Source organism: Protopterus annectens, chromosome 3.part0 (assembly GCF_019279795.1).
Source record: "Protopterus annectens isolate FY-2018-M chromosome 3.part0, PAN1.0, whole genome shotgun sequence".
Classification (NCBI taxonomy): Eukaryota; Metazoa; Chordata; order Ceratodontiformes; family Protopteridae; genus Protopterus; species Protopterus annectens.
This window is the reverse complement of record NC_056731.1, coordinates 853,874,791-853,901,237: the sequence shown is the minus strand read 5'-3', so window position 1 is coordinate 853,901,237 and position 26,447 is coordinate 853,874,791. Positions and strand designations below refer to the sequence as shown.

At 38.2% G+C, this 26,447-nt stretch overlaps 1 protein-coding gene across 3 annotated transcripts in view; it reads right to left on the bottom strand.

Annotated features, from left to right (window-relative positions):
* Window positions 1-26,447, bottom strand: part of LOC122796593 — a 530,916-nt gene that overhangs the window by 122,458 nt on the left and 382,011 nt on the right. For all 3 annotated transcript variants that reach the window (XM_044065194.1, XM_044065195.1, XM_044065196.1), the window contains one exon: window positions 6,544-6,675. In XM_044065194.1, coding sequence (XP_043921129.1) covers window positions 6,544-6,675 — 132 coding nt within the window. The remainder of the gene's footprint in view (window positions 1-6,543; window positions 6,676-26,447) is intronic.

Genomic DNA, 26,447 nt, shown 5'->3' with positions numbered 1-26,447 from the left:
GATGAGTGTTGCAGTCAATGGAAGTTATAGCTGTTCAACTGGGTCACAAGAACATGCTGGAAAACAGAGATGGTCTTTTACTGAGGAAAAATGAGTTTTACAGAACAATTATTTGTGTTAGTTCAGTAAAACATATGTCAGTTGTATTTTGCTGTTTTATTACATTGTACTAGTACAGCACTTTTCCTTTTTTTTGGGGGGTGAGGTCACAAGAGAACACCAGTAAAAGAAAGTCTGCTCTGTGTAAGAGTTCCTCAGCATACTGGAGTCAGCTGCCTGCAGATCTTAGAACTGAAAGAAACGTTCTAAATTTCTAAGAAAAAATAAATAAAGGCCTACCTGACCTCATTTATGAATGAAGATACTTAAAGGATTTATGGTAATCTTTATCTGTGCTCAGATCAGATTTGCTACCATGATTAACTGTGTTAACTTATACTTTCTTAAGATCAGTTAATGTATGTTACTGTTGATCTATTTTATCTTCTCTTTTTTATGTAAATCTAGATACCAGCTTTGACCACTGTTACCCTAAGAGGTTTATCTATTCTAGTATATAGTTTGAGGTCAGTAAGGACCCTAGCAATATCAGCCTTACAAGAAGGCACAAAAGAAAAACCTTAAACAAGTTTAAATTAATCTGATTGAAATTAAGATGGCTATAATTATAAATTTTGCAATCATAATCTGAAACAATGTTTCTGTGGTTCCTGGTAGTTTGGTGTTACCACCTGTGATGCTCTGTCCACTGGCCCAGCAATCAAGGAGCCTCAGTCCTCACCACCACCAACACCTGTGAGAGGCGTCCATATAGGGAAAAGGATAATAAATACACACACAGTAAAATACAATTTCCCTTAAGAGCACACAGAGATCACAGTCAGTCTGGGGCTGGTTTCTCCCTTTCTCTGCAGGTCCCCAATAAGACACAACACTGGCACAGCTATAGGGTTCAGATCTCAGCCTAGTGGGCAAGCTAAAACCTCCAGAACCCTCTCTGTCCAACCAGTGCTTCATGTCCCTGCCCAAGTAGCTGACACACACACTTTGAGATAAGAGTTTATACAACCACACAGACACTCCTGGGAAAGGCTGGCACAGGTTCTCCAGCTGTGCCCCTTTTTGGCCAGTCTAAAAGGTAGTACCAGCTGCCACCACCCACTAATATTTATCAGCTACTCAAAGGCCCTTAAAAGGGTGTCTAATTATTACTGTGCAATATTATTATCTAAATGGTAAACGTGAGCTAACAGTTAAGACTTATTTGGCGTGACTTGGTACAGCATCACTATATACATGCAATGTACTCTTAGAGCTTAAATTATCTCTGCACAAAACAGCCACATTTGAAAGGTTTAAAAATATTTAATAATAAATAATAAGAATGCAAGACAATACTTCTTACTATGCAGTGCTAGTCAAGAGTTCAGAGATCACAGAGAAATACTTAAAATAATACCGTAAAAAAGTTCTGACATCACAGAAAACCAAACTAGTCTAATCTTCCTATTTCGTTGCTATATCTAAGAGAAAACACAGTTCAAAATAACATACATATAGAAACAGGCAGTGCTGGTGATGTTGGATGTTCTCAAGACAAAATGCTCTGAGCTTTCTGATTCTCTCTCTCTTTAAATTGATAACACATAGCTGCTTCACATGACATCATTCTTCACACTTCTCTGGTGTTCCCAGACTAACAGAAACTACATTTGCATTCTTTACACCTGGACAGAAACCAGAGCAATAAAGGACATTTATAGATGCAAATTCTAGCCATTAACTCTGATCTTAAAACAATAGGCAGTATGCCTCCCTCTAGACATATCGGCTCTGAATTTTGATATCAAAGACAGTCATAAAATGCTTGACTTAGCTTTCTTACAGCACAGTGCACTGTTGTTACATTTTTGCAGTTCAATATCCAATGCAGTCTTTTCACATTTAAGCGAACAAGCCTGAGGCTTATATTAATATTTACAAATGACAGAATTATCTACAGAATTCTATCTGGCTAGGTTGGCAGCCTTTACCTATCTTCACACATCTCCCGCCTGGAGAACTCAAGCTAGTTTTTCAAGTGACCTTTGAGAAACACTGCTTGAGAGGGTTAGGTCTATCTGAGTATACCTTACCCCATTCCCTGTCATGACAGCCCATCTGCTTTGGCATTGCTAATCCCACTGCGGTGCTGCACTGACATATCACATGCTTGCAACCCTAGGTTCCATCTTAGCAACTTGGCATTTTGCTGGCTGGCACTGTTCTTCCTTGTCAGGTCTGTGAGGGGAGCAGCTATGGTACTATAACTGGGGACAAACTTTCTGTAGTACCATGCTGTCCCTAAGAATGCCCTCACCTGGTTTTTGGTAAAAGGTGTAGGCCATGCCTGAATGGCTTCTACTTTGGCAGGTTCTGGCCTGATCTTACCACTCCCCACTCTGTGTTCTGGCCTGATCTTACCACTCCCCACTCTATGTTCCAGGTAGGAGACCTCTGCCATACCCACCTGACATTTGCTCATCTTCATGGTCAGCCCTGCCCTCTGTAGTCTGTCCACCACCACCCCCCCCCGGTATGTTGAAGGTGTTCTTGCCAGGAATGGCTGTAGATGGCAATATCATCTAGGTAAGCAAGGGCAAATCCTCCTGCTCCTGCTAGGATATGATCTACCAGCCTCTGGAAAGTTGCTGGGGCATTTTTCATCCCAAAGGGCATCTTTGTGAACTCATACAAGCCAAAAGGAGTCACAAAGGCTGACCTCTCTCTCTTGCACTGGGAGTCAGGGGCACCTGCCAGTAACCCTTGGTAAGATCAATGGTTGTAAGATACTTAGCCCCACCCAGCTGCTCTAGGACCTCATCTGTCCTAGGCATAGGATAAGCATCTGACTCTGTGTGAACCTGGTGCTGCCATCCTTCTTTGGCACCAGCACCACTGGAGAGGCCCAGGGACTGTTGGACTCTTGAATCACCCCTAGTTCCAACATCTCCTGTATCTCTGCCTAATAGGCCTTTGGGGTCCTGTATCTACCTGGTGCTGCAACAGTTGGCTGCACACTAGTTTCCCAGTGAACATGTCCCCAAACTCCTTAAACACTGCTCGGCTTTCTTGAACTTGGGTAGGAGATAGCTCCTGGGACATTGCTACCCCTTCCACTGAGGTGTCAGTCCGAGCCTCACTGAGGAGATCAGTCACCAGATCTCCCTCTGACTCCTCCTGCAATCCACTGCAAATGCTCAGCACAATGGCCTCCCTATCATGGTAAGGTTTCATCATGTTAACATGGTACAGTTTGCTCCCCTGCCTTCTGCCTAGCAGTTTCACCATGTAGTTAACATCACTTACCTTTCTTACCACCTTGTAGGGTCCCACCCAAGCTGCTTGCAGCTTGTGTCTGACAGGAATGAGAATCATTACCTGACACCCCACAGCAGCTCGAGCATTCCTGTCACACCATACCTTTTTCTGTTGTTGGGCTTCTGCCAGGTTCTCCTGGGCCAAGCCCATGAGTTCCTTGAGCCTTGTCCTGAGATTTAGGACATATCCCACAACAGACTCCTTGTTAGGTTCACACTCACCTTTCCGCTCATCTCAAATTAAATCTAGAGGTCCCCTCACCTTATGCCCATACAGCAACTCAAAGGGTGAAAAACATGTGGATTCCTGGGGAACCTCTCTGTAAGCAAACAACAGATGGGGCAAATATTTGTCCCACTCCCTCTTAAACTGGTCTGCAAATGCATGTAGCATGGACTTGATTGTAGAGTTTAACCTCTCAACAAGACCATTAGTCTGGGGATCTGATTCTCTCTCTTTAAATTGATAACACAGAGCTGCTTCACATGACATAATTCTCCACACGGTGTTCCCAGGCTAACAGAAACTACATTTACATTTTTTATACCTTGTCAGAAACCAGAGCAATAAAGGACATTTATATATGCAAATTCTTGTCATTAACTCTTGTCTTAAAACAATAGACAAGATGCCTCCCTCTAGACATATCAGCACTTGTGCCAAATGGCCTCAACAATTATTTAAATTGGAAGTGTTTGCTTAATATGGAAAAGTATTCCTTAATTGGTGCAATTGATTTTCAATTGAAAGTTAATTGAGGAAGTTTCTTTGTATATAAATGTATGAAGAGTGTTAAATGTTGTTTGTTACTCCTGGAAGGTGGTTGCACCGAAGCGCTAGAGAGAGTGTAATAAAAGTTTTGTGTGTGCCTTGCTTTTGCTTGATCCATTGGGTATTGTCGTTGTATTTTATTGTGGTGGAGAGGAAGGAGTGTTCATATACATATCAGCTCCAAACGTTGACATCAAAGACAGTCATAAAATGCTTGACTTAGCTTTCTTACAGCAGGGTGCACTGTTGTTACATTTTTGCAGTTCAACATCCAAATGCAGTCTTTTCACATTTAAGAGAACAAGCCTGTGGCTTACATTAATATGTACAAATGACAGAATTATCTACAGAATTCTATCTGGCTAGGCTGGCTGCCTTTACATGTCTTCACACCACAACTGTTGTGCAGAGGGCTCTGAATAAAATTGGTTGTTCTTCTGGCATTGTACCTTGTTGGAATGGAAATGTTTTTTATTATCAAGCTGTTTGGAATGTCTGAGGTGTTGATGATCTAAAATGTCCCTGTATGACAAAGTCTGGAAAAGCTGTTATTAATAGTATTATCTTGAAAGGGGCAAGTTATTGACTGTCTGATGTGATGAATTGGAATGTACCCTGTTGTTACTTTTGGGTTTGGGAAGAACCAACAGAATATTCCTTCTTTTTCCTGTCCACCTTCTTTTTTTTTTTTTTCCAATGTAATAGTTTACAAAGACTTGTCAATTATTAGAAACAACAGCACTGTATTGTACCACGAGACTGAAATAATAAATCCCTATGAATACTCTTATCAATGTTCTGTATCTCTACCAATAATGTTTCTACTGTAATCGTATTACTCTTCATAAGCATAGTTGTTCAGAACTAGTCCTGTTAAAAAATTCAATTAGTTCTTTGTACAAATGTGAGTCCTCACTAATCCCACTGGGAATCGTCCACAATCTTCAACCTTTGGGAACTCTTCAAACAGAAATACATTCACTCAAAATAAACTCTGTCTAATTGAAGCAACCTGTATTTAGATATTTTTTTCTGGTTAGCTGAAAAATGTCCCAAAGAATTAAATAATTCCCCAAACTGAAAAGTAGTGTTAAGCCAGTTGTTAAGGGATGTGTTTGGAGAAGTCTGGTTGATGTTATATTCAGTGTTGCCATTATAAGTCAAAACAGGTTGATGAACTTTGGAATGAAGTGAAATACCATCTACCAATAAAGCTTCACCAAAAGGTGAAAGTGCTGAAACCTGAGTGAGTGCTTCATTTCCTGACAGAACACACTGGGAAAGTTGGTAAATAAGCAACGTGAAATCACTGGGTAAAGACCTAAGAGTACAAACATACTCGGAAGAAGACATCTCCAGAGTCAACTAAGAAATAAAAAACACAGAATAACTCAAAGGTGTGACTTCCAAAAGACTACTTCAATGAATCACGCTAGAGATGACTTCAGGAGCACAAGTGATTAAAAGGTTAAGCACTGTTATTTCTTCTGAGTGCAAAATCACCTACAGTAACCTAGGACAATAACTGTCAAAGCCTATTTGCCCAACCTCTCCAGAAAAGAAAATATGCTTTAGGATACATTATTCTTGGTCTTCCATCTTCTTACACTATGAGCTTGGGCTGGCCTCTGAGTTAATACTTCACATTATAACAACTGTTGGTGGGTTAATATACAGCATTCCACCTTGGAAAGAAAAAAATGTCATTGTCTTTCCTTATGAGTACAACACCTCAACAATAAGAGAAAGCCTATTGTAGAGAGGCAATCATTCTTAAAAAATGTCTTCTCAATGAAAGTCACTTGTTCACTTATTTTCTGACACTAGCTTTATCTTATTCAGGGTCACAAGGAAGGCAAAGCTTATGCTGTCAGGCAGGCAGTGACCCATTTCTAGACAAGATGCATACACATGCTTTCTGGTTCAGAAACAACGCATGAATATACATGTAGTCTAGGAATGGTTTAATACTACACACACACACACACACGCACACACACACACACACACACACACACACGCAGACACACACGTGCATTATGTCATATGTCAATTGCATACCAATTGAAGATGAGCAAACAACTGTCCCTTTGTTTAGAACAGATAATCTCAGAATAATATTACTGTTTCATAGATATTATAGTAAAGCAGATATATGGGTTGGGAGGGTGGCCTAATGGTTAAGGTATTTGCCTTACAAACACAAGGTGCAGGGTTTGAGTCTCACAAGGGATAATTGGCTAGGCTTCCAATGGCTCGCAAGGGCAGTTAGCTTAGTACTAACCTATGAACCTATATGTAGTAAGGACGGTAAAGTACTAGATAAGACAATTACTGTTAGACATCCAGTGTCCCATGGTGGATACCATGATCAGTATCCTATAAAACCAATGCAAGCCTCAATGTACTAACCATAAACTCGATACCACCAGAAGAGGAGACCACTGCCACCAAGAAGAAATAATATACCACCCAGGACCGTCTTCCATTCTTCTGATCCTTTATTCATTTCTTTATAGGACTGACAGAAACGTATACGATACACTGAAATAGATTAAAAACAAAGTCATTCCATTACGATCAGGCTAGATATGGAACATCTTTTAAGAGTAAGAACAAAAAAAAACAATGCACCAAGGTAGCACACAATAGCGTCTTTAATAAAATAAACAAAAGAAAACAGTAGTAAGCGCTTTCACAACACTCAGTTGCTTCTTCAGACAAAATGTTAAAACAGCTCATGTCTTAAATACTCTTGAAACCAATTAACATAATTAGTGATGTCATACTTAAAGGAGCATTTAAAGGCACAGACAAAAACTAAACATAAATCAGATAAAATACATAACATAAGCTTCTACTAAGCATAAAAAATCTTTTTAAAAAATCAATTATGTAAAATTCATTCATAAGTAAGAGGCAATAAATATTATGCTTAAAATTATTTGTGTTTAAGGCATCTGGCTTTCAAAAAAGGGGCCAGAGATGTGGTACCATTAAGACCTGGATATTTGTCTGCATTAAGTTTCATTATCCATTTTCGTTCACAACCTTCGGTAATATTTTCTATATCCCCTCCTCTCAAATTTTTATGTACCTGTTGTAAGACAAAAAACTGGAAGGAATGTGAGGGATCAGTGCTCATGACATGATTAGCTAATGCATTTGTATGTTTTCTATTCCTGATATCACGAAGATGTTCCAAAATTCTATCTTTAAAAGATCTATTAGTCTTGCCAACATAGAAAACAGGACATCTCTTGCGGAAACCATAATAAACCACATCAGTACTTTTACAATCAGCATATGTATGGGAATACAAATGGAACTGTTTTGTTGGATGAGTATATGTATTTGTGCTATAAATGTAAGGACATGCACTACATGACCTGCATGGATAGGTACCCTGACGTGTGGAAAGAGAATTTGGCTTGTGTCTCTCTCTATTACAAAGATGCTGTTTGAGTGATTTATTATTCCTAAAGCTAAACTGTGGAATGCTAGTGGTAATAGCATTTAGATTAGGTACTTCTTACAAAAGGTGCCAGTGTTTATTAACAACATCAATATATTGATTTATGTTGCTGGCAAACTGAAACACTACTCTAAACTCATTAATAGGCAAGGTACCACTGCTATTAGTAGCAGGATTATCCATGGCTGAATTAAAATAGGATCTGCATTTTGTGTGCCTCAATTTCCAGGCATCAGAGACTGTTTTATCAATTTCAGTAGTATTATAGCCTCTTTGGAGAAAATCACATTTGAGATTACTAAATGCTTCATGTGCATCCTCATCATTGTTGTGTAATCTCGGGGTCCTAAATACTTGCCCTTTTAATACATTTCTGGGAATATGTCTGGGGTGCATGCTTGTTTTATGCAGGTATGTATTTATTTCTAGTAGGTTTGTGGTAAACTTGACTCCTTAGATTATTTAGATCAGATTTAGTCAAATGTACATCAATAAAATCAATATCAGCAGAGATCTGATATGAAAATCTTAAAAAATCAGTAGTAGTATGTAAGTAAGTCACAAAGGATGGAAAATTCAAACCATCACCTTTCCATAACATAAAAACGTCATCCACAAACCATACATTCCATAATACATGTTCTATAAAAGGATTTTGGCTGGAAAGAACAAATGTTTCTTCCCAACATACTAAAGCTAGGTTGGCGTAGCTATTGGCACAGGGGGTACCCATGGCCACGCCAACCTTTTGCAAAAAGAACTGTTCCTGAAATGTCATAACATTATTTTTCAATATGATTTCTAGCAAGCTACATATTAATTGAACTTTATTGTTCATAAAACACCTGTTAGTTGTAAGAAATTCTCTAATCATCTCAATACCCCATAAGTTGGGAATGCTGGTGAACAAAGACTCTATATCCATAGTAATCAATACAAAGTCCATATCTATTTCAGTACTGGCCATTCTGTTATGTAATCTTTCGAGAAACATCTTGGTGTCTCTTAAAATGGTATGACAATTATCCAGCAGACCATGTAAAGTGTCCTCAACAAAATCGAAAGGGGCTCGGTACACCAACCGGCCCCAGACACTATAGGTCGCATAGGTGGTAAAGTCAGGTCTTTATGGATCTTCGGTAAGCCATAAATTTTAGGGACAATTGGTTTTAAAACATTAAAATATTTAAACGATGACTCATCTATTAATCCTGTAATAAGTAAATCAAAAAGTAAAAATGAAATTTTATCAATAGTAGCATTAACTGTGATTTTAGAGATAGGTAGATATGTATCATTATTTAATAATAATTTATGCATTTGCTGTATATATAACTGTTTGTCTAAGAGGACAACACCACCTCCCTTGTCAGCCTGCTTAATAACCAGGGAGTGTAAGTTCTTCAGTTCATACAATGCTCTTTGCTCATCAACAGTTAAATTGCTGAAATGATAATTACTGAAATCTTGCTCATTTATATCTCTGAAAGCCATCTCACACATATCAGTAAACCTTTGAATACTAGGTGGAATATTTGGAATAAAACTGCTAGGGTGTTTGTATATATTATTTACATTCACTGTGTTGTTAGGAAACAAAGATTTTAAGGCTAAATTTCTTCCCAACAACTTTAAGTCCTTAATCATTTCTGTTAAATCAGCCTTTTTCACTGGTATAAAAGACAGGCCTTTGCTGAGCAAATTTATCTGATCATCACTCAGTTTAAATGAAGAAATATTAACAACAAGACCTGTATTTATGTTTGTTTCCTTTTCGGTGACTGTATGGTCCTTTCTGTTTGACTTATCCTGGATAAGTGTCCCTTGTAGTTCTGGCTTCTTGTACAATTCCTGAATGGTAGATGTGCCTTCAGGGAGAAGTCGTTTTTGTTGTTGGTGTCTAAAAAAACACTGTCAGTGCTCCTGGATGCGTGAATATCTTGGCCAGCTGTTGTGGACGTCATATGAGCCTGCGATCTTGTCGAGGATGGCAAAAAGCGTGTTGTTTTAGGAATGGCTCCTGTATTAGCTTTATTTTGGTGTAGATCGATCGTTTCAATAGATTCAGCCACTAAAGGCTGTGAAACGAAAGCTACAGGAGCAATATTCAAGTTAGCTTGTGTACCAGGTAGCTCTGTATGCGTAGAACCGGAAGTGCTATCAGTAACAGTCTCAGGTCGACTGTACTCACTTAAAGTGGTAGAGTGTGCATTTTTTGAAGTATCTAACGCATTTGAAGCAGAAATGCCCTGAAGCTGTCTGCTTATGTTCTCTCTGGGCCAAGAAAAAACATTGTTGCTGGCAAAATCACGTTTATCTCTATTTAGTTTGGAGAGTTTATTATTTTGAAGTCTTTTCTCTTATATAATAATGCTCTCCTGAAGTTCACTCATTTTATTAAATGTAATGTCATTAGGAAAGTTTTCATTAATCTTTGATTCCAAAGCAATAATCTCTTGCTTAAGTTCAAGTTCAATAGGGGAAAAAAAGTCCAGTAGTAGTTCCATGTATTTTGAACTAAATTGTAGATTCAGTTCCTGCCATTTGCGTAAAAGAACTGGATAAGCATCCCCATAAGTAGGCATGTTTAGAACTCTAAGTCCACGAGGGATAATCTTAAATTCTAATGAAGCTTGTAGATGTAAGCGCTGCCACTGCAGCCTCTTATACTTGTACATTGAGTTTTCCAAGTTCTTATACTGAGCAAGAAATTCAGGTAAACGTTGAGGGTTGATATTTTCTTGCTGATTTACATGTATATCCACATTCAGAAGTGGATTTACTGGTACATCCAAAATTCTTAAGAAACGCTGGTGGTAACCATTGGTAGGTATTCCTGAAGTATTTCCAGTAGACATATCCTCCATGGACGCGTGTGCCCTTAAGTCGAATAAAAAACAAATAGTACTATCAAACAAAAATGGCTGTAGGTAAAACCAAGTTGCATAAAAACATGAAGTAAGAACAAAAAAACAATGCACCAAGGTAGCACACAATAGCGTCTTTAATAAAATAAACAAAAGAAAACAGTGGTAAGCGCTTTCGCAACACTCAGTTGCTTCTTCAGACAAAATGTTAAAACAGCTCATTTCTTAAATACTCTTGAAACCAATTAACATAATTAGTGATGTCATACCTGAAGGAACATTTAAAGGCACAGACAAAAACTAAACATAAATCAGATAAAATACATAACATAAGCTTCTACTAAGCATAAAAAATATTTTTAAAAAATCAATTATGTAAAATTCATTCATAAGTAAGAGGCAATAAATATTATGCTTAAAATTATTTGTGTTTAAGGTGTCTGACTTTCAAAAAAGGGACCAGAGATGTGGTACCATTAAGACCTGGATATTTGCCTGCATTAAGTTTCATTATCCATTTTTGTTCACAACCTTCAGTAATATTTTCTATATCCCCTCCTCTCAAATTTTTATGTATCTGTTGTAAGACAAAAAAATTAAAGGAATGTGAGGGATCAGTGCTCATGACATGATTAGCTAATGCATTTGTATGTTTTCTATTCCTGATATCACAAAGATGTTCCAAAATTCTATCTTTAAAAGATCTATTAGTCTTGCCAACATAGAAAACAGGACATCTCTTGCAGAAACCATAATAAACCACATCAGTACTTTTACAATCAGCATATGTATGGGAATACACATTTTTTTTGTTCTTACTTCATGTTTTTATGCACCTTGGTTTTACCTACAGCCATTTTTGTTTGATAGTACTATCTTTTAAGAGTATATTTACAACAAACAATGACTGTAACTAAAAGTACAGCCAAGAATATTTACCTTAAAATCTGAGCGTACCATGCTGTTTTGTAATTAAACACCTTGGTGCTGTTCCAGGTTGTCTATTTAAAAAACAATGTAGTACCAGGAGTGTCTGTTTACACAACAACGTAGTACCAGGGTGTCTGTTTACAAAACAATATAGTACCAATGTGTCTGTTTACAAAATTACATAATGAGCTGGAGATTAGTTGAGCACTTTGAAAACAGTAAAAAATGGTGAAAGTATCAACAAGGAGTCTGCTAAAAGCCACTGTTAGCATTAAGTAGCTTTAACAGTAGATAATCACTATGCTGTCCCCAGGAGGTGATTTCATGATGCCATTCTGAGAGTATGATATCATCATTATTTTAAAAAATCTTTTCACAATAAAACTGTTATGATTCTATTATTTAATGTTCCCTCCTTATGTTTTAATTGAAGCGTTAATTTGCTACTCAACTAACTATCTTAAGATAAAATATGGCACTGCTGTCTATCTGCATTGCTTAGGCAATATGAGCAAAACATTCATGTGGGGAAAGGAGTTTGTGAAAAATAACATGTATAAATGTAAACAGTGGGTAATGTTGTACACGTACATAGCAGTGTAAACAGAGGGTAATGTGTACATGTACACAGCAGTGTAAACAGAGGTAATGATGTACATGTACACAGCAGTGTAAACAGAGGTAATATTGTACACGTACACAGCAATGTAAACAGAGGGTAATGATACACACATACACAGCAGTGTAAATAGAGGGTGATGATGTACACACACACAGCAGTGTAAACAGAGAGTGATGATGTACATGTACACAGCAGTGTAAACAGAGGGTGATGCTGTACACATGCATAGCAGTATAAACAGAGGGTAATGATGTACATGTACACAGCAATGTGAACAGAGGATAATGATGTTGTCAAAGGAAAAACCTTCAAAGACCAATACACGTAAGGTTCAGTTAAGGCACTTTAATTTACTTGCAGCAAGGAGACAAAAGCATGCAAATACAATGATTTGTCTAACTACTAACAGGAAGTATGTTCATTTTTATACTGTTTAAAAGACATGGCCTTCTAAGCTGACGTAATCAAACACAACTTTAAGCATTGTACTACAGCAGGTGTTACTTCAGATTTTCTGCTGACATGACTAGATTTGTGAGAAACTTTTCAGAAAAACAACCTGGCCTTGGTGACCAGTACTTCATTTACAAGCATCTATTGTACACTGTTACTTTTCAAGGTACTTTTCTAATACAGATATTAGCAAATGCTGATTGCAGTTCATATTTTCAAGCAGGCTTTGTCCAAATTATCTGTTATTTCTACAGCTGTGTCTGTTCTCATAGCACAGTGAAACTTCTTGTCTGAGTTTCATAAAAGCAGTATTGTTCTATTCATTATTTTCCTAACGCAAGCAGAAATCATCTGCTTCTCAGTAAATTTCCAAGGCATGAGCAAGATTTAGCTGACAGTACAAGGTCAAAAAGCAACTGCGGTTTGTACAGATTTATGCAGTATGAAATAGAATAAATGTGTTAACTCTTTTAGGCTCTGAATGCACTAAGCATATTACTAATACACACATTAATACATATTTTTCTAACATTTCCCCCTATTGATACTTTTATTCTACTTTCAAAATAAGCATAAACAGTTTGTTTTCTTCTCCTAACCTCTTCCACTCAGGATTTGCAGTTAAGAGAGTCATTCAGTTTAAACTTATGAAAGCATTTTTAGTCTTTTAACAGTTTTTTAACAGTTCTTCAAACTCAGTACTTTGATATAAGGTTTCAGAAACCGACATGTCTATAAGGTCTTTAATCAGTCTTTTCATGCAGGTGATACCACAACAAACACATACTCCCAGTAGGAGCATACCTACAAAAATGGCAATCAGGATGTTCATTAGGATGGTACCCCACCCCCCCAAACCATTTCTGGAAAAAGTCCATCAGTGGGTTTGGGCCTGGTTTGGTCATGGCCGACACTTGCTGAATTACCTCAAGATGATTGTTTATCTTGTGTTTATGGTCAGGAATATATGAACAGCATTCTTCTTGGATTAAAGGATACGTACCACCTCTTGCCGCTAGAGCCATGCGGTTTTGAAGCACTACTGTTCTCATAGCATTCAGTTCATCAGTCACCAATTCAAGAGCAGAAAAAGTTGCGTTGCTCATTACTTTGAGATGTTTTGACAGTTTTCTCAGCTCCCAGATCGATTTCACTGCTCCATATGCTGGTAATATGCCTGCCCACGATATAACGCTATCACTCAAGTCCATGTATGTCAGTCCTTTGCCTAGAGAGTGATGGTCTTTCCAATGCACATCGATTTGTCCCACTGGATCTACAGATTTCTTGACGACTTCTAGGACATTTCGAATTTTCCCATGAGGCAAAACTGCAGTGTGTCATACGGCCGGAACCAGGTAACCCAAAAAACAACTGCCGGACCAATTCTCAGGTAACCATTTGTATGCCTTTCTGCCACACACAAAATAACAATCCTCTACTTTAGTAGTAACCTTGCTATGAATGTACGCTCGCCCTGCATGAAACATTTTTCTATCAATTATAGACAATAATAAAGTCCAGAACAAAAAACTAGTAAATCCAAGTCAAGGCAAAAAGCAACTGAAAATGACTCCACAACTCAAAAAGAAATAGCGTACACTGTTTAATTATCCGCTTTCGTCCGTAGACTTCCTCAATTATAGACAGCTGTTTATAAAGAACAGAATTATGTTTTACTTCATCAAGTGTTTTGTGCATCAATCCAAGAAATGAATCATAGTTTGTATTACAATAAAGATCTACTTTGTTACCTTTAGTGTAACATCTATAAGGAACAGTCACATTGCAATTGCTCCAACCCACCTGAACAGTATCATTTTTATAAAAACACACAGTTCCCTTTTGTGGAACAGACAAGTGCAATGCTATTTTATCTTGTGCTGTAATGGTTGAGGTATCATAAATCAAGTTCTCCCAGGTCTCATTGACCCCTAGGGGGACTGTAGTCATTAATAACCCCCGTATGCTGTCGGCAAAGCTGTGCAAATCCAGCAATTCGAAACATTGAAAGTCTCAGCATACACATATTTAATTGCCTGGTAAGTGTTAAAGTTTGGATGCCAGTTTATGAGTAATGCTTCACATTTATTTAGTTCAGTCTGTGTGGCTGGGAAAAGAAAAGGCCACAACAAAAAGATTATTGTTACAAATACAGTTAACAGGATGATTATGCAATACTTCTGAGGAAAGGGTTGTTCTGCATTCCTGTTTCTTCTGGACTCTATCATTTTTGCTCTTGGCATGTGACAAGATTTTTGTCTAGTTCAAAGTCTTTAACTAATTTACAGTGCATCAGGTGGATCCAAGAGGCATGCTCCATGATCTTGACTACAGTGGGTGTTGACAAAAGCACTTGATATGGACCTTCCCACTTTGGAGATGCCCAATTCTTCTTTTTGACCACCTTCAGCCAGATCCAAGTTCCAGGGGGCACTGCCACTTCTGACGGTTTGGTTCGTTCTTTATCTGAAACAGAATTTAACTGCAACAAATGTTTAGAATTTAATAACTTACGCATATACTCTGCTAATGTACCATCAGCGTCCTGGTCTGCGGGCATGAGAGATTTCCACTGAGGTATATAATAAGCCTTTCCAAAGAGCTTTTCGAAAGGAGTCAATCCTTTTGCATTCAGAATAGTTCTCATACTCAACAGTGCCAGGGGCAGACAGTACATCCAATTTGTCTGTGTTTCTGATATTAATTTTCTTAGCTTACTCTTTAAAATCCCATTATGCCTCTCTACTAGCCCTGCTGATTGAGGGTGATACGCACAATGATTTTTTTAAAGAAATTCCGAAATATTTACTTAGCTGTTGTATGGTCTGATTCACGAAGTGCATGCCATTGTCACTGTAGATCCTTTCCGGAATGCCGAATCTAGGGATGATTTCTTTGACAAGGACTTTGGCTACCATTGTAGCATCTGGATTTTTAGTCGGAAAGGCTTCCACCCATCTGGAAAACATATCTACAATGGCAAGACAATACTTCTTATTTTCACATTTATTCAACTCTATGAAATCCATACAGATAGTATGAAACCGATATGGTGGTGTAGGGAAACTCCCTTGCTTGGGCTTTAATGCCCCTTGTGCATGATGTTTATTACAGGTGTGGCATAATGAACAGAATTTTTTAGAGTAATTTAAGAAGCCATATGTCGTGAACACTTGGTTCACCAGCTGTACCATCCCCCCTGTTGAGACATGGCACTGCCCATGGCTCAACAAAGCTGCATATATAAACAAATTAGATGGCAATATCGGTTTCCTTTCTTTAGAGATGTACAGCCCCTTTTCAAGAATTGCTCCTCGTTTTACCCATCTTTGTTTTTCAGCTTTCGTAGTAAGTGTCTGCATTGTTTTTAACATTTCTAAGTCTAAAATCTCAGAGGGTTGTAATTCCTCATTCAAAAGAAATGCTTCTGATGCTGCCTGCTTTGTAGCTGTATCAGCTCTTACATTACCTTTTGAAATCCTATCCTGTTGCTTGGTATGAGCTGTGCATTTACAAATAGCTACCTTCTGAGGTAACTGAATAGATTCTAAAAGATCTAAAATAAACTGTGCATGATTAATCGGTTTGCCAGTAGATGTTATCATTCCTCGATTTTTCCACTGTTGCGCAAAAACATGTACAGTAGAAAAAGCATACTGGCTGTCAGTAAAAATGTTCACACATTTACCCTTTGCTAAGGTACATGCCCGTGTCAAGGCAATCAATTCTGCTGACTGTGCAGATAAACTATGTGGCAAAGATTTCACTTCTATAATGTCTGTGTCAGAAACTACTGCATATCCTACTAGTTTCTGTCCTGCAGGACCCCTTTTGCATGAGCCGTCCACATAGTATGTCACCTCGGCATCATCCAAGGGAATATCCGTAAGATCTTTTCTAGGCAGTGTCTTTTGCTCAATCAACTGCAGGCAGCTGTGTGGTGTGCCATCTGCAGGGGTTGGGAGCAAGGTAGAAGGGTTCAAAGTTGTACATCGTTCAATTGTCATATGAGGTTGGCTCAACAATATAATCATACAGGAAAGATGCCTAGCAGGGGAAAGATATGCTACCTTTTCTTGTAGTAAAATAATTGCGACTGCATGAGGCACTCTCAATTTGAGAGGGTGGAACAACACTACTGAGGCCGAAGCCTGTACTGCCATTGCAGCTGCAACTACTGCTTGTACACAGTGAGGTAAAGACTGTGCCACTGGGTCCAGTTGTGATGAATAATAAGCAATAGGGCGTTGCTTGTCCCCATGCTGCTGCTGTGTTAACACTGATGTCATATAACCTTGCTTACAATCTACAGTTTGGAAAAAAACGTTTATGATAGTTTGGTAATCCCAAAACTAGTGAGGATGCTATTAACTGTTTCAGTTTGCAGAAGGCAGATTCTGCTTCTGGTGTCCATTGTAACAAATCCTGTGCTGCCATAGGCTTTTTATAAATCAGGTTAGTCAGTGGTGCAGATTCCAAGGCATAGTTTGGAATCCAACTCTGACAAAAATTAGTCGTACCCAGGAAGGACATTATTTCCTTCTTGGTAGTGGGTTTTGGTGCTTGTAAAATCGCTATTTTTCTGTCCTCATCTAATGTCCTACCTTCCTTGGATAGTACATATCCTAGGTATTTTTTTTTTTTTCAAAGCTGCAGTTTATTTTTGTTTACTTTATGTCCTTCAGTGGCTAAAAATTGTAATAGCGCTATAGTGTCTTCTTTACAATCTTTCTGGGTGGGGGACGCCAGCAGGATATCATCAACATAAAGCAAAATCTGACTACCTCTCAGTGGGGTAAACCCCGCCAAGTTGCTTGCCATTTCTTGTGAGAATATTGTTGGAATTTCACAATACCCCTGTGGTAGTCGCGTATATGTATACCTCTTCCCCTGAAATGTGAATGCAAACCAATGCTGGCTTTCAGGGTATATCATATCGAAAAGAACGCATTGCTGATATCTACCACAGAAAAATATTTCTGTTGAGGTTTTAAATCATTCAACAGGGTGTGTGGGTCTGGCACCGTAGGTGCCCTTGGTATTACTGCATCATTTACAGCTTGTAAATCTTGGACCATACACCACTCCCCATTCACTTTCTTAACAGGAAATAAGGGTGTGTTACATGGTGAATCAGGAGATTCCACCAGCATCCCTTCCTTAAGTAAAGCTGCTATAATAGGTTTGATTCCTACCTCTGCATTTTTTCTTAAGGGATACTGTCTTTTTTGTGGTCTAAATGCTGACTTTGGCATAATAGTAACTGGTCCTGCTGTACGAATAAGTCCTACATCTGACTTTCCTGTTGACCAGAGAGTTTCTAGTATATTCTGTAAGGCATTCTCTTCCTCCTTCAATAGGAGTGCTGATCAGCTGTCCTTGCTAGACTGCAAGTGTACGGCTGGGTGGGTCTGAGTTATCCAATTCAACTTCTGCATTTGTATTCCCTGTTCTGACAGTTCTAGCTCTGTCTGTTTCTCCCATCTCGTGACTTTTTCTCCCAAGTCTACCCATTTCACATTTTTGTCCTTAGTTAAGCTAACATGTGGTAATCGATTAGATTTGCAAAGTGCAAAGAACTCCTGGGGCAATAAACAGCTGGCTACACTGTTCCCTTCTGTGTCCCAGTACAGATTACGTAATACCAATCTGTTTGCATGATTTCTAAACAATTCTTGCTCATATTCCTTATCAGGTCCTGGTGTATTGCAATAATACAGAGTACAGTGCAACAAATGCTGTTTATCAATGTCAAGGGAGGGGAACTTGCTGATGGCTACGTTCATCAACTCCTCGGTCACCGCCCCTGGACCAGTCGTAACCAAGTCCTGGCTGTACCAATAAAACAGTCCACCCTCCGATTGCACTGCAAAGGTATCAATTTGTCGCTGTGCTTCCATACCCTGCATAGTTGGAACTACTGCTATATCAAATAGCTGCATAAGGTCTCTGCCCAAGAGGTTTACTGGGCATTTTGCAGATACAACAATTTTGCTTTTCTGGGTCAATCCTGAAACAGGATCAGTTATCACAATATTATGGGAGAGGGGTTCCTGATACAGCTGTCCATTAGCTGCTTTCACTAATATGTAATCAGGTGACTCTGAGTTCTCTGGCAGTTTGGATGGATGTATCAGGGTCCGTGAGGCCCCTGAGTCACACAAAAATGTGACTTCCCTCCCTTCTACCAGGAGTATGACTTCTGGTTTTGTGTCTGCTAAATAGAGCTCTAGGCTCAATAAAGCCAAATCCAATATTTCATCTTCTTCACTATCCATGACTTCTTGCACTTCCTCTATTTCTTCTTTCACATTCTCTACTCCCTCTATCACATACTCATTTGTCCTTTCTCCGCTATCCCCTTCTAGTGATTCCTGACTATCATATAGTCAGTCCTCACCCTCCTTATCCTCCGTGGTTGCCTTCTTGTTTTTCTTGCAATCCCTTGCCAAGTGTCCTTTCTTACCGCAGTTAAAACATTCACCCCTTTTCTTTCACCCTTCAAAGTCCTCTGATCGTTGATCAGATTTTTGTTTCCCTGGGCATTTCTTTTGCCCTTTTTCCTGGACTGTACTACATATACTTCTGCTCCATCTTCTACAGAAAATACTTGGGATTTCTTTTTCTTTTTGCTATCTGCTTGTACGATGATCTACCATGTGTTTTGTAATAAAGCTGCTTATAGGTGCAATACTGCCTTTCAAAAATGCATTCTTTAACTGCTGCTCATATGGGGAATCGTGTGTCTGATCTTCAGGAACCTGCATTCCACAATGGTTACTAAAACATTCTAATAGTCTGCCATAATATTGGTCAATAGCTTCACCTTCCTGTTGGATGCATTGATTAATGCAAGTCCAGTCTGCCCTAGGCTTCCATTTCTCAGAGATTCAGTCTGTAAGACCTTTCACTCTGTTGTCTAACTCTGCGCTGCATATGTGGGAGGGGCCTGAGCGCAATATCACGGGGATTCCAGTCGCCACTAATCATGTGCCAATCTGGTCCCACAATTTGTCTGACTACTTTTTCTACCTCTTCTCCGTTTAAATTATAACTCAGCCTCATTCCTTGCAAATCTTCTAAGAACTTTCTAAAATTAACTTTTGGATGGGGAATTCCCTCAGTGGCTTTCTGGATGTCTTCCAGAGTCCAGGGTCTATACACTAGAATAGTTGGGTCCCAACCTTCTTGCCCTGCCTGAGGATTAGGCACTTCTATAAGTGGGCATATTTCTTCTTCACTCATATATCATGAATTTCTACCCATTTGATATAACTCAATGTCCCCTTTTAAGTTTCCTGCCCGTGTTCGAGACCTGGTCTCGACAAGATCTCTAACAAATGGTTTCGCTTTTGTAGTGTCTCTACTCGCAATGACAGCAGAATATCGCAGGGGTGGACTAATTTGTTCACTTGCTTCATGTTCTGGTAAGGGAGGCGGAGGGGCTGATGCTATTACTAAATTATTGTCCTCCTTATCTAAAAACATTGCTTTTGAATTATTACTCTTTTGTTCCCTTCGGTTTACTTCCTCAATCCACTTGTGTGCCTGAGGAATTCCTAATTGACGTTGCTTTTTTACCCGACCTTTAGAATCAGTTTTAAGCTGTTTGACAAGTTTGACAAGCAAGGATTTTTCTAGTTTACCATCAAATTCATATTTATTAACCCATTTTGAGTAATATTTAATATTATCAGCACGCTGTGACTGCATGTATTTCACGTCTTCAGTTAACGGCGGATTTTGGGACCTTTTTGTACAATTATTACCCATTTTTTTCTACCCTTTGAATCGTTACGTAACACCTTATTTTTACGTGGTACCACGGATATTTTTATAGTCTCTTCAGAATGACTGCCTACCTGCTCTGTTTCCCTGATCAATGACAAGACAGTAATCTTTCTGTCCCTGATTTATAAACAAAGTCTCTAACAGAACAAATACAGATCTAGTCCCTGATCTAAAACAGAAAAGAAGGTAGATTCACCTTACCTGAGCCTTCGTGATTGATCACCTGGTTCGAGTAAACCCGTTCTTCAGTCGCAGATCAGAACGTGGCTGGCCACTTTTGTACGACAATTCAGTCAGAGGACTTTTCAAATAAGAAGAACCGATGTGGTTTCTTCCCCGTACGGTTTCAAGCCACCTGGCCTGTCTGATCCGAGGCGAAGTGAAGGTTTCCGGTCCGAAGGACCAATCTGTCAAAGGAAAAAACTTCAAAGACCAATACATGTAAGGTTCAGTTAAGGCACTTTAATTTACTTGCAGCAAGGAGACAAAAGCATGCAAATACAAGGATTTGTCTAACTACTAACAGGAAGTATGTTCATTTTTATACTGTTTTACAAGACATGGCCTTCTAAGCTGACATAATCAAACACAACTTTAAGCATTGTACTACAGCAGGTGTTACTTCAGATTTTCTGCTGACATGACTAGATTTGTGAGAAACTTTTCAGAAAAACAACCTGGCCTTGGTGACCAGTACTTCATTTACAAGTGTACACTGTTACTTTTCAAGGTACTTTTCTAATACAGATACGAGCAAATGCTGATTGCAGTTCATATTTTCAAGCAGGCTTTGTCCTAATTAACTGTTATTTCTACAGCTGTGTATGTTATCATACCACAGCAGAACGTCTTGTCTGAGTTTCATATAAGCAGTATTGTACTATTCATTATTTTCCTAACGCAAGCAGAAATCATCTGCTTCTCAGTAAATTTCCAAGGCACAAGCAAGATTTAGCTGACAGTACAAGGTCAAAAAGCAACTGCAGTTTGTACAGATTTATGCAGTATAAAATAGAATAAATATGTTAACTCTTTTAGGCTCTGAATGCACTAAGCATATTACTAATACACACATTAATACATATTTTTCTAACAGATGTACATGTACGCAGCAGTGTGAACTGATGGTAATGATGTACATGCACACAGCAGTGTAAACAGAGGGTAATGATGTACATGTACACAGCAGTATAAACAGAGGGTAATGATGTACATGTACACAGCAGTGTAAATAGAAACTAATGATGTACATGTACACAGCAGTGTAGAAAGAGCTTAATGATGTGCACGTACACAGCAGTGTAAACAGAGGATAATGATGTTGTAACACTGCCAGTCCAGCTATCTGGAATTTCGCGAATAATCCTATGTCATTTGTAAATATTAATATGATTCATATGCTTGTCTTACAAATGTAAGAGAACTATATGTTATGTCTTTATTAAACTACTGGTGCAGAAGTGTATGTTATGTACTGAGCTTCAAGAATGTAATCACAGTGTACCTTACTACAAAAGAACAGAAATGTATATAAACTATATACCTGTGCAAATGTACGTTTTAATAGTAGAAGCTGGAACATACAGACTTAACTTGCAAAACTTCAATAAAATAAGTTGAAAAGTAAAGTGTTTTATGACTGTGTTATCTCTTAGTAAGCAGACACAATGCTAGAGCTAGAAGTTTTTCTATTGTCTTGAATTTAATCATTTTAATTACTAGATTTAAATGTAAAGTGTTTTATTGCTTCCTAGCAGCTGCACATCTGAGAGATATGTATTTCTCACACAGAGGTGATAAAATTATTAGTTTCTGTTAGCCTAGGAACTGAAGGCAGGTGACAACGAGTGATGTCATCCAGGCTAACTCAGCAGCAATATGTGATATGAATTTAAGAACTCTCTCAGAGGGAGAGAAAAGGCATTTTGTATCTTGTCTTAGACCTAGAAACATCCATTCAGCACTTCTGCATCTGCCTTGCTCTGCAAGTAAGTCTAGAGTACAGTAATTGCTTTTAGATATAGTTGTGAATATAGTAAAGATTAGTTTAGACGTTTTCTTTATTTATTTGAGACTGTCCTGCAATGTTGTTTTAAAATATTTCCTGTGATTCTGAACTCTGCAGTTACTGTGTTGTTTGAGTATTGTCTTGTTCTTTCATTATTAGCAAATCTATTTAAACCTTTTAATTGTGGCGGTTTGTTTAGAGATATTTAATCTCTTAAAGTACTTGCATATGTATTTGATAACACTGTATAGGCCACTCTAATAGCCTTGCTCTTGGTCATACTTACCATTTGGATAATAATAACATTACACAGTAGGATTGGGCACCCTTTGTAAGGGCCTTAGAGTAGCTGATACGTAGTGGTTGGTGGCAGTGATAACTACCTTGTATATAAATTAAATCTCAAAGTGTATGTGTGTGTGTGTTTGTGTGTGTGTGTGTGTGTGTGTGTGTGTGTGTGTGTGTGTGTGTGTGTGTGTGTGTATGTGTGTGTGTGAGCTACGTAGGCAGGGACACGAAGCACTGGTTAGAGAGAGAGGGTGCTGGAGGTTTTAGATTGACCACTCAGCTGAGATCTTAACCCTATAGCTGTGCCAGTGGGGAGTCTTATTTGGGATCTGGAGAAAGAGGCAGAAACCAGCCCCAGACTGATTGAGATCTCTGTGTGCTCTTAATGGAACTTGTACTTTACTGTGTGTGTACTTGTCTTCCTCCCAATTTGTACATCCCTCACTGGTGCTAGTGGGGGAGGATTAAGGTTCCTTTATTGCTGGGCCAGTGCAGGGGTATAACAATGTACACATACACAGCAGTGCAAACAGAGGGTAATGATATACACGTACACAGCAGTGTGCAATACTGATAATATTCAGTGGAAGCAAATCACTTAGGAGAGTCAATAGCCTGACACCCCTGACAGTCCTGCTGATGGCCCGTATTTACCACAACCTCTAAACACCAACAGCCCAGTGTATGTGCTGAATGAGAGTACCAGGGAACCATGGGAAATGACCCATAAGCTTAGGAAGTAGTTCAGCATCAATGGTTAGGAGCTATTGGACGCTTCTTATGATGGCCCAGAAACAAACTATATTTTGAAATTAGTTTCTATTTAATCTATAATTGTTTTCTTTTTGATATAAATCTCTTGAAAGACTGTTCTTCTCCATTTCTTATGCTTTTAATAAGATGGATGTGCTATTATATCCCTTCATTATGAATCTCAAGGGACTTTTGGGAAGTGAGACTCAGACAGGAGATAGGGGTTTACATCAGCATGGACAAAGATGTCATGGAATCATCTAGTATGTCCCTACCTGAGTTATGTGACACTTGTTGGATGAGTGCCTTTTTACTACTTCTCCCAAAAATGCACATGCATAGCTAGATATAGATATTCATGAGTCCCTATTACTTGATCAAATATTCAGATGAGTGAATTTTACAAGATTGAGCTTTACTGTGTGGGACTGTGATACAGTGGGATTGGGGTATTGCTCCTTTCTCCACTGTGGTGCGACTTTGCAGTTGGTATATATGTAATTAGCAACGGATATGGGAGTGCAGGGGGCCAAAAAAATAAGTGTGTGATTCCGTTTCTTTTAATCTTTTAGGTTTTCAAGTTTCCCGCCTCTATCCTGTAAGATTTGGTCATCTGTGCATCTAAGCATGTAATACAGATATATATGTATAATATAATGTATATGCACAAAGCACCCTTATAAGAAGGACTGCACACATGGTTATACACATTACTAATGCATTATCACTCCCGAATGTTGGAATTGCTTTTTTTAAAGCAAAGTGGACTCACATCCCTCCCCAATAAAAAGTTAGAGGGGAGTTGTTACTACTACTGGCTGCTTCAATAGCCGATATCATCATGGAATCAAGAATAAACGAAGTCACCAATAAAGCAAACGTATACTTCTTGCTAAGCACCATACAGTACGCCATTTTTTTCAGTATTAGCAGTGATTTTAGTCTATTATTTATGCATTTGCTGCATAGTCATTATTATGGCAAGTATCTAATAACTAAGCAATGCAGCTTTAGAGCTTCACAGTTGCTAAATAAATGGGTCACAGAAACTCATAGTTTGTCAACAGATAAGAATTACACAACTCAACAAATCAGAACTTCTTCAAAATACCATATCATAAATCTATGTGTCTACATTCCTTTATGTGAAGAAAAGATTCTCCTATGACATATGACATGGTCTCCTTCTGTCTTCAAACTAAACTAACTTGTCTGTGCATAGCTCGTTTTTTGTTACTTTTGTAGTTAAATGCTACAGCATGTGTCCCCTCTCCTCTCCCTTCCTTCCCTTATTACAAGGTACAGACACATTAGAGTTCCTTTAGAGTTCTTGTCAGGTGTGCAGTATAGACCATACAGCATTACTGCTGCCTATAGTTGCACAACATATTTTGCCTAGGTGAGAACTCCAGGAATGTACATAGTACTTTAGGAGTGCTCTCACCACCTGTCACTAGAAAAGAAGAATATCTTATGTTATTTATTTACATTTGATAAGCAAGAAAGAGCACTGATCCAGGTGGTCCATTTTCTGGCTTATCCTGGGACCATACATTTCAACTTCTTTGCTCAAGCATTCTGGGCAACGCCAAAAATAATAGGGACAAACCCCAAAAATCAGATGCATTTTTATACATATTAATCTAATTCACTTAAAAAATGTGAAAACAGATCAAAAGACTTTGTATCAACATGAGTTTTCTTAACAACAAGAAATAAGAAACTTTAATGTCTGGCATTAGTGACTGACCCCAATCCTCACTGATTTAATACAAAATCAAAATGTTTATGAGGGACAGAGTAAAAAAAATGAAGTAAAATTAGTGACAGTTGACAGGTAAACAAAAGAAATAAAAAAGACATTAAGCAAACGAAATAAATCATATATTAATTAATTATAGATTCTGAAGAGTATGTTTGGCAGTATTGAAATGTCATCATCATCAAACCTCATTACCCCATTTTTCTACTAGGGTCAGGGTATCTCATCAGCTAATTGTCATCACCTGTCTTGATTCATGATGGTACCATATTCAAACTATCTGTTACAACACTCATAACTCCCTTTCTTCAGAGGAGATTCCATGCATGTTTAGGCACTTTGTCCTGTTCTCTTCCCATTTCTTAAAGTCTGATACCAGTCTGTGATTTACTGCAGGATTAGTTAAACTTTTAAATTAATGTTTCTTATGGGACAGTGAAAATTACTTTGCTATAATCTATGTAGTCCTTTTCTACAACCCCGCTATATTTTAATGTGTTGGTGCCCTAGCTGAAAAACTCTATTAAATCTGTGTAACATGACCTCCCTGCTGTGAGTCCATAGTAACTTAGACAATACCTCTCAATTGTCTAGATTTGTGCCTCATATTTTTGGTCAGTTCCTCATCAGATTTGTGATGTTCTGGCAAATCATTGGGGATTGAAATCACTAAATAATAACATATATTTGAGTTTCAGAGTTCAAATGCATGCTTACACAAACTGTATTATTCTAGTAACTTTCTAAGTTTATAAGAGCAATATTTAAAATCTGACCCTATTTTTGGGCCCTTGTCCCTCCATTATTTTAGGCTTTGTCCAGATTTCCTGAGCTAAGAGATTGAGGGCATGCCTTTGATCCTCCACCCCAGTGTTCTCATGAGTACTCAATAATTATTTCTTCTATTAGTGATTTATCGCTTTCTTTTTTAACACTTTTATTAAATTATCACTTAAGACTTAGGCAACCATACATTAAAGACAAGAAAACAAACCATATTAACATTTTTCCAGTTACACACATTATACATTGATGAATTCCTGCCTTCAATTCTCATTTATCTCTATGTTCTTTGCTCCTTCCCTTTTCTAAAATTCCCTCTTCCAGTTCATTTATCTATTTTGTAATATTCAATACCTCAATTACAGTTGGTGTAGACTTTGATTTCCATTTTCTAGTAATTGGTTTTTTTTTTTGGTGGGCAACAGAATTAAACTTAAAAAGGCTTCATTATGTCTAGGCAATTCAAATCCTGTATCCCTACTCCAAAGAATAATTTCCTTATTTAAAGCCATTTGTTCACCCAGTATTTCTGATAGAGTATTCTGTAGGGAATTTTTAAAATCTGCCAACTCATTACACTC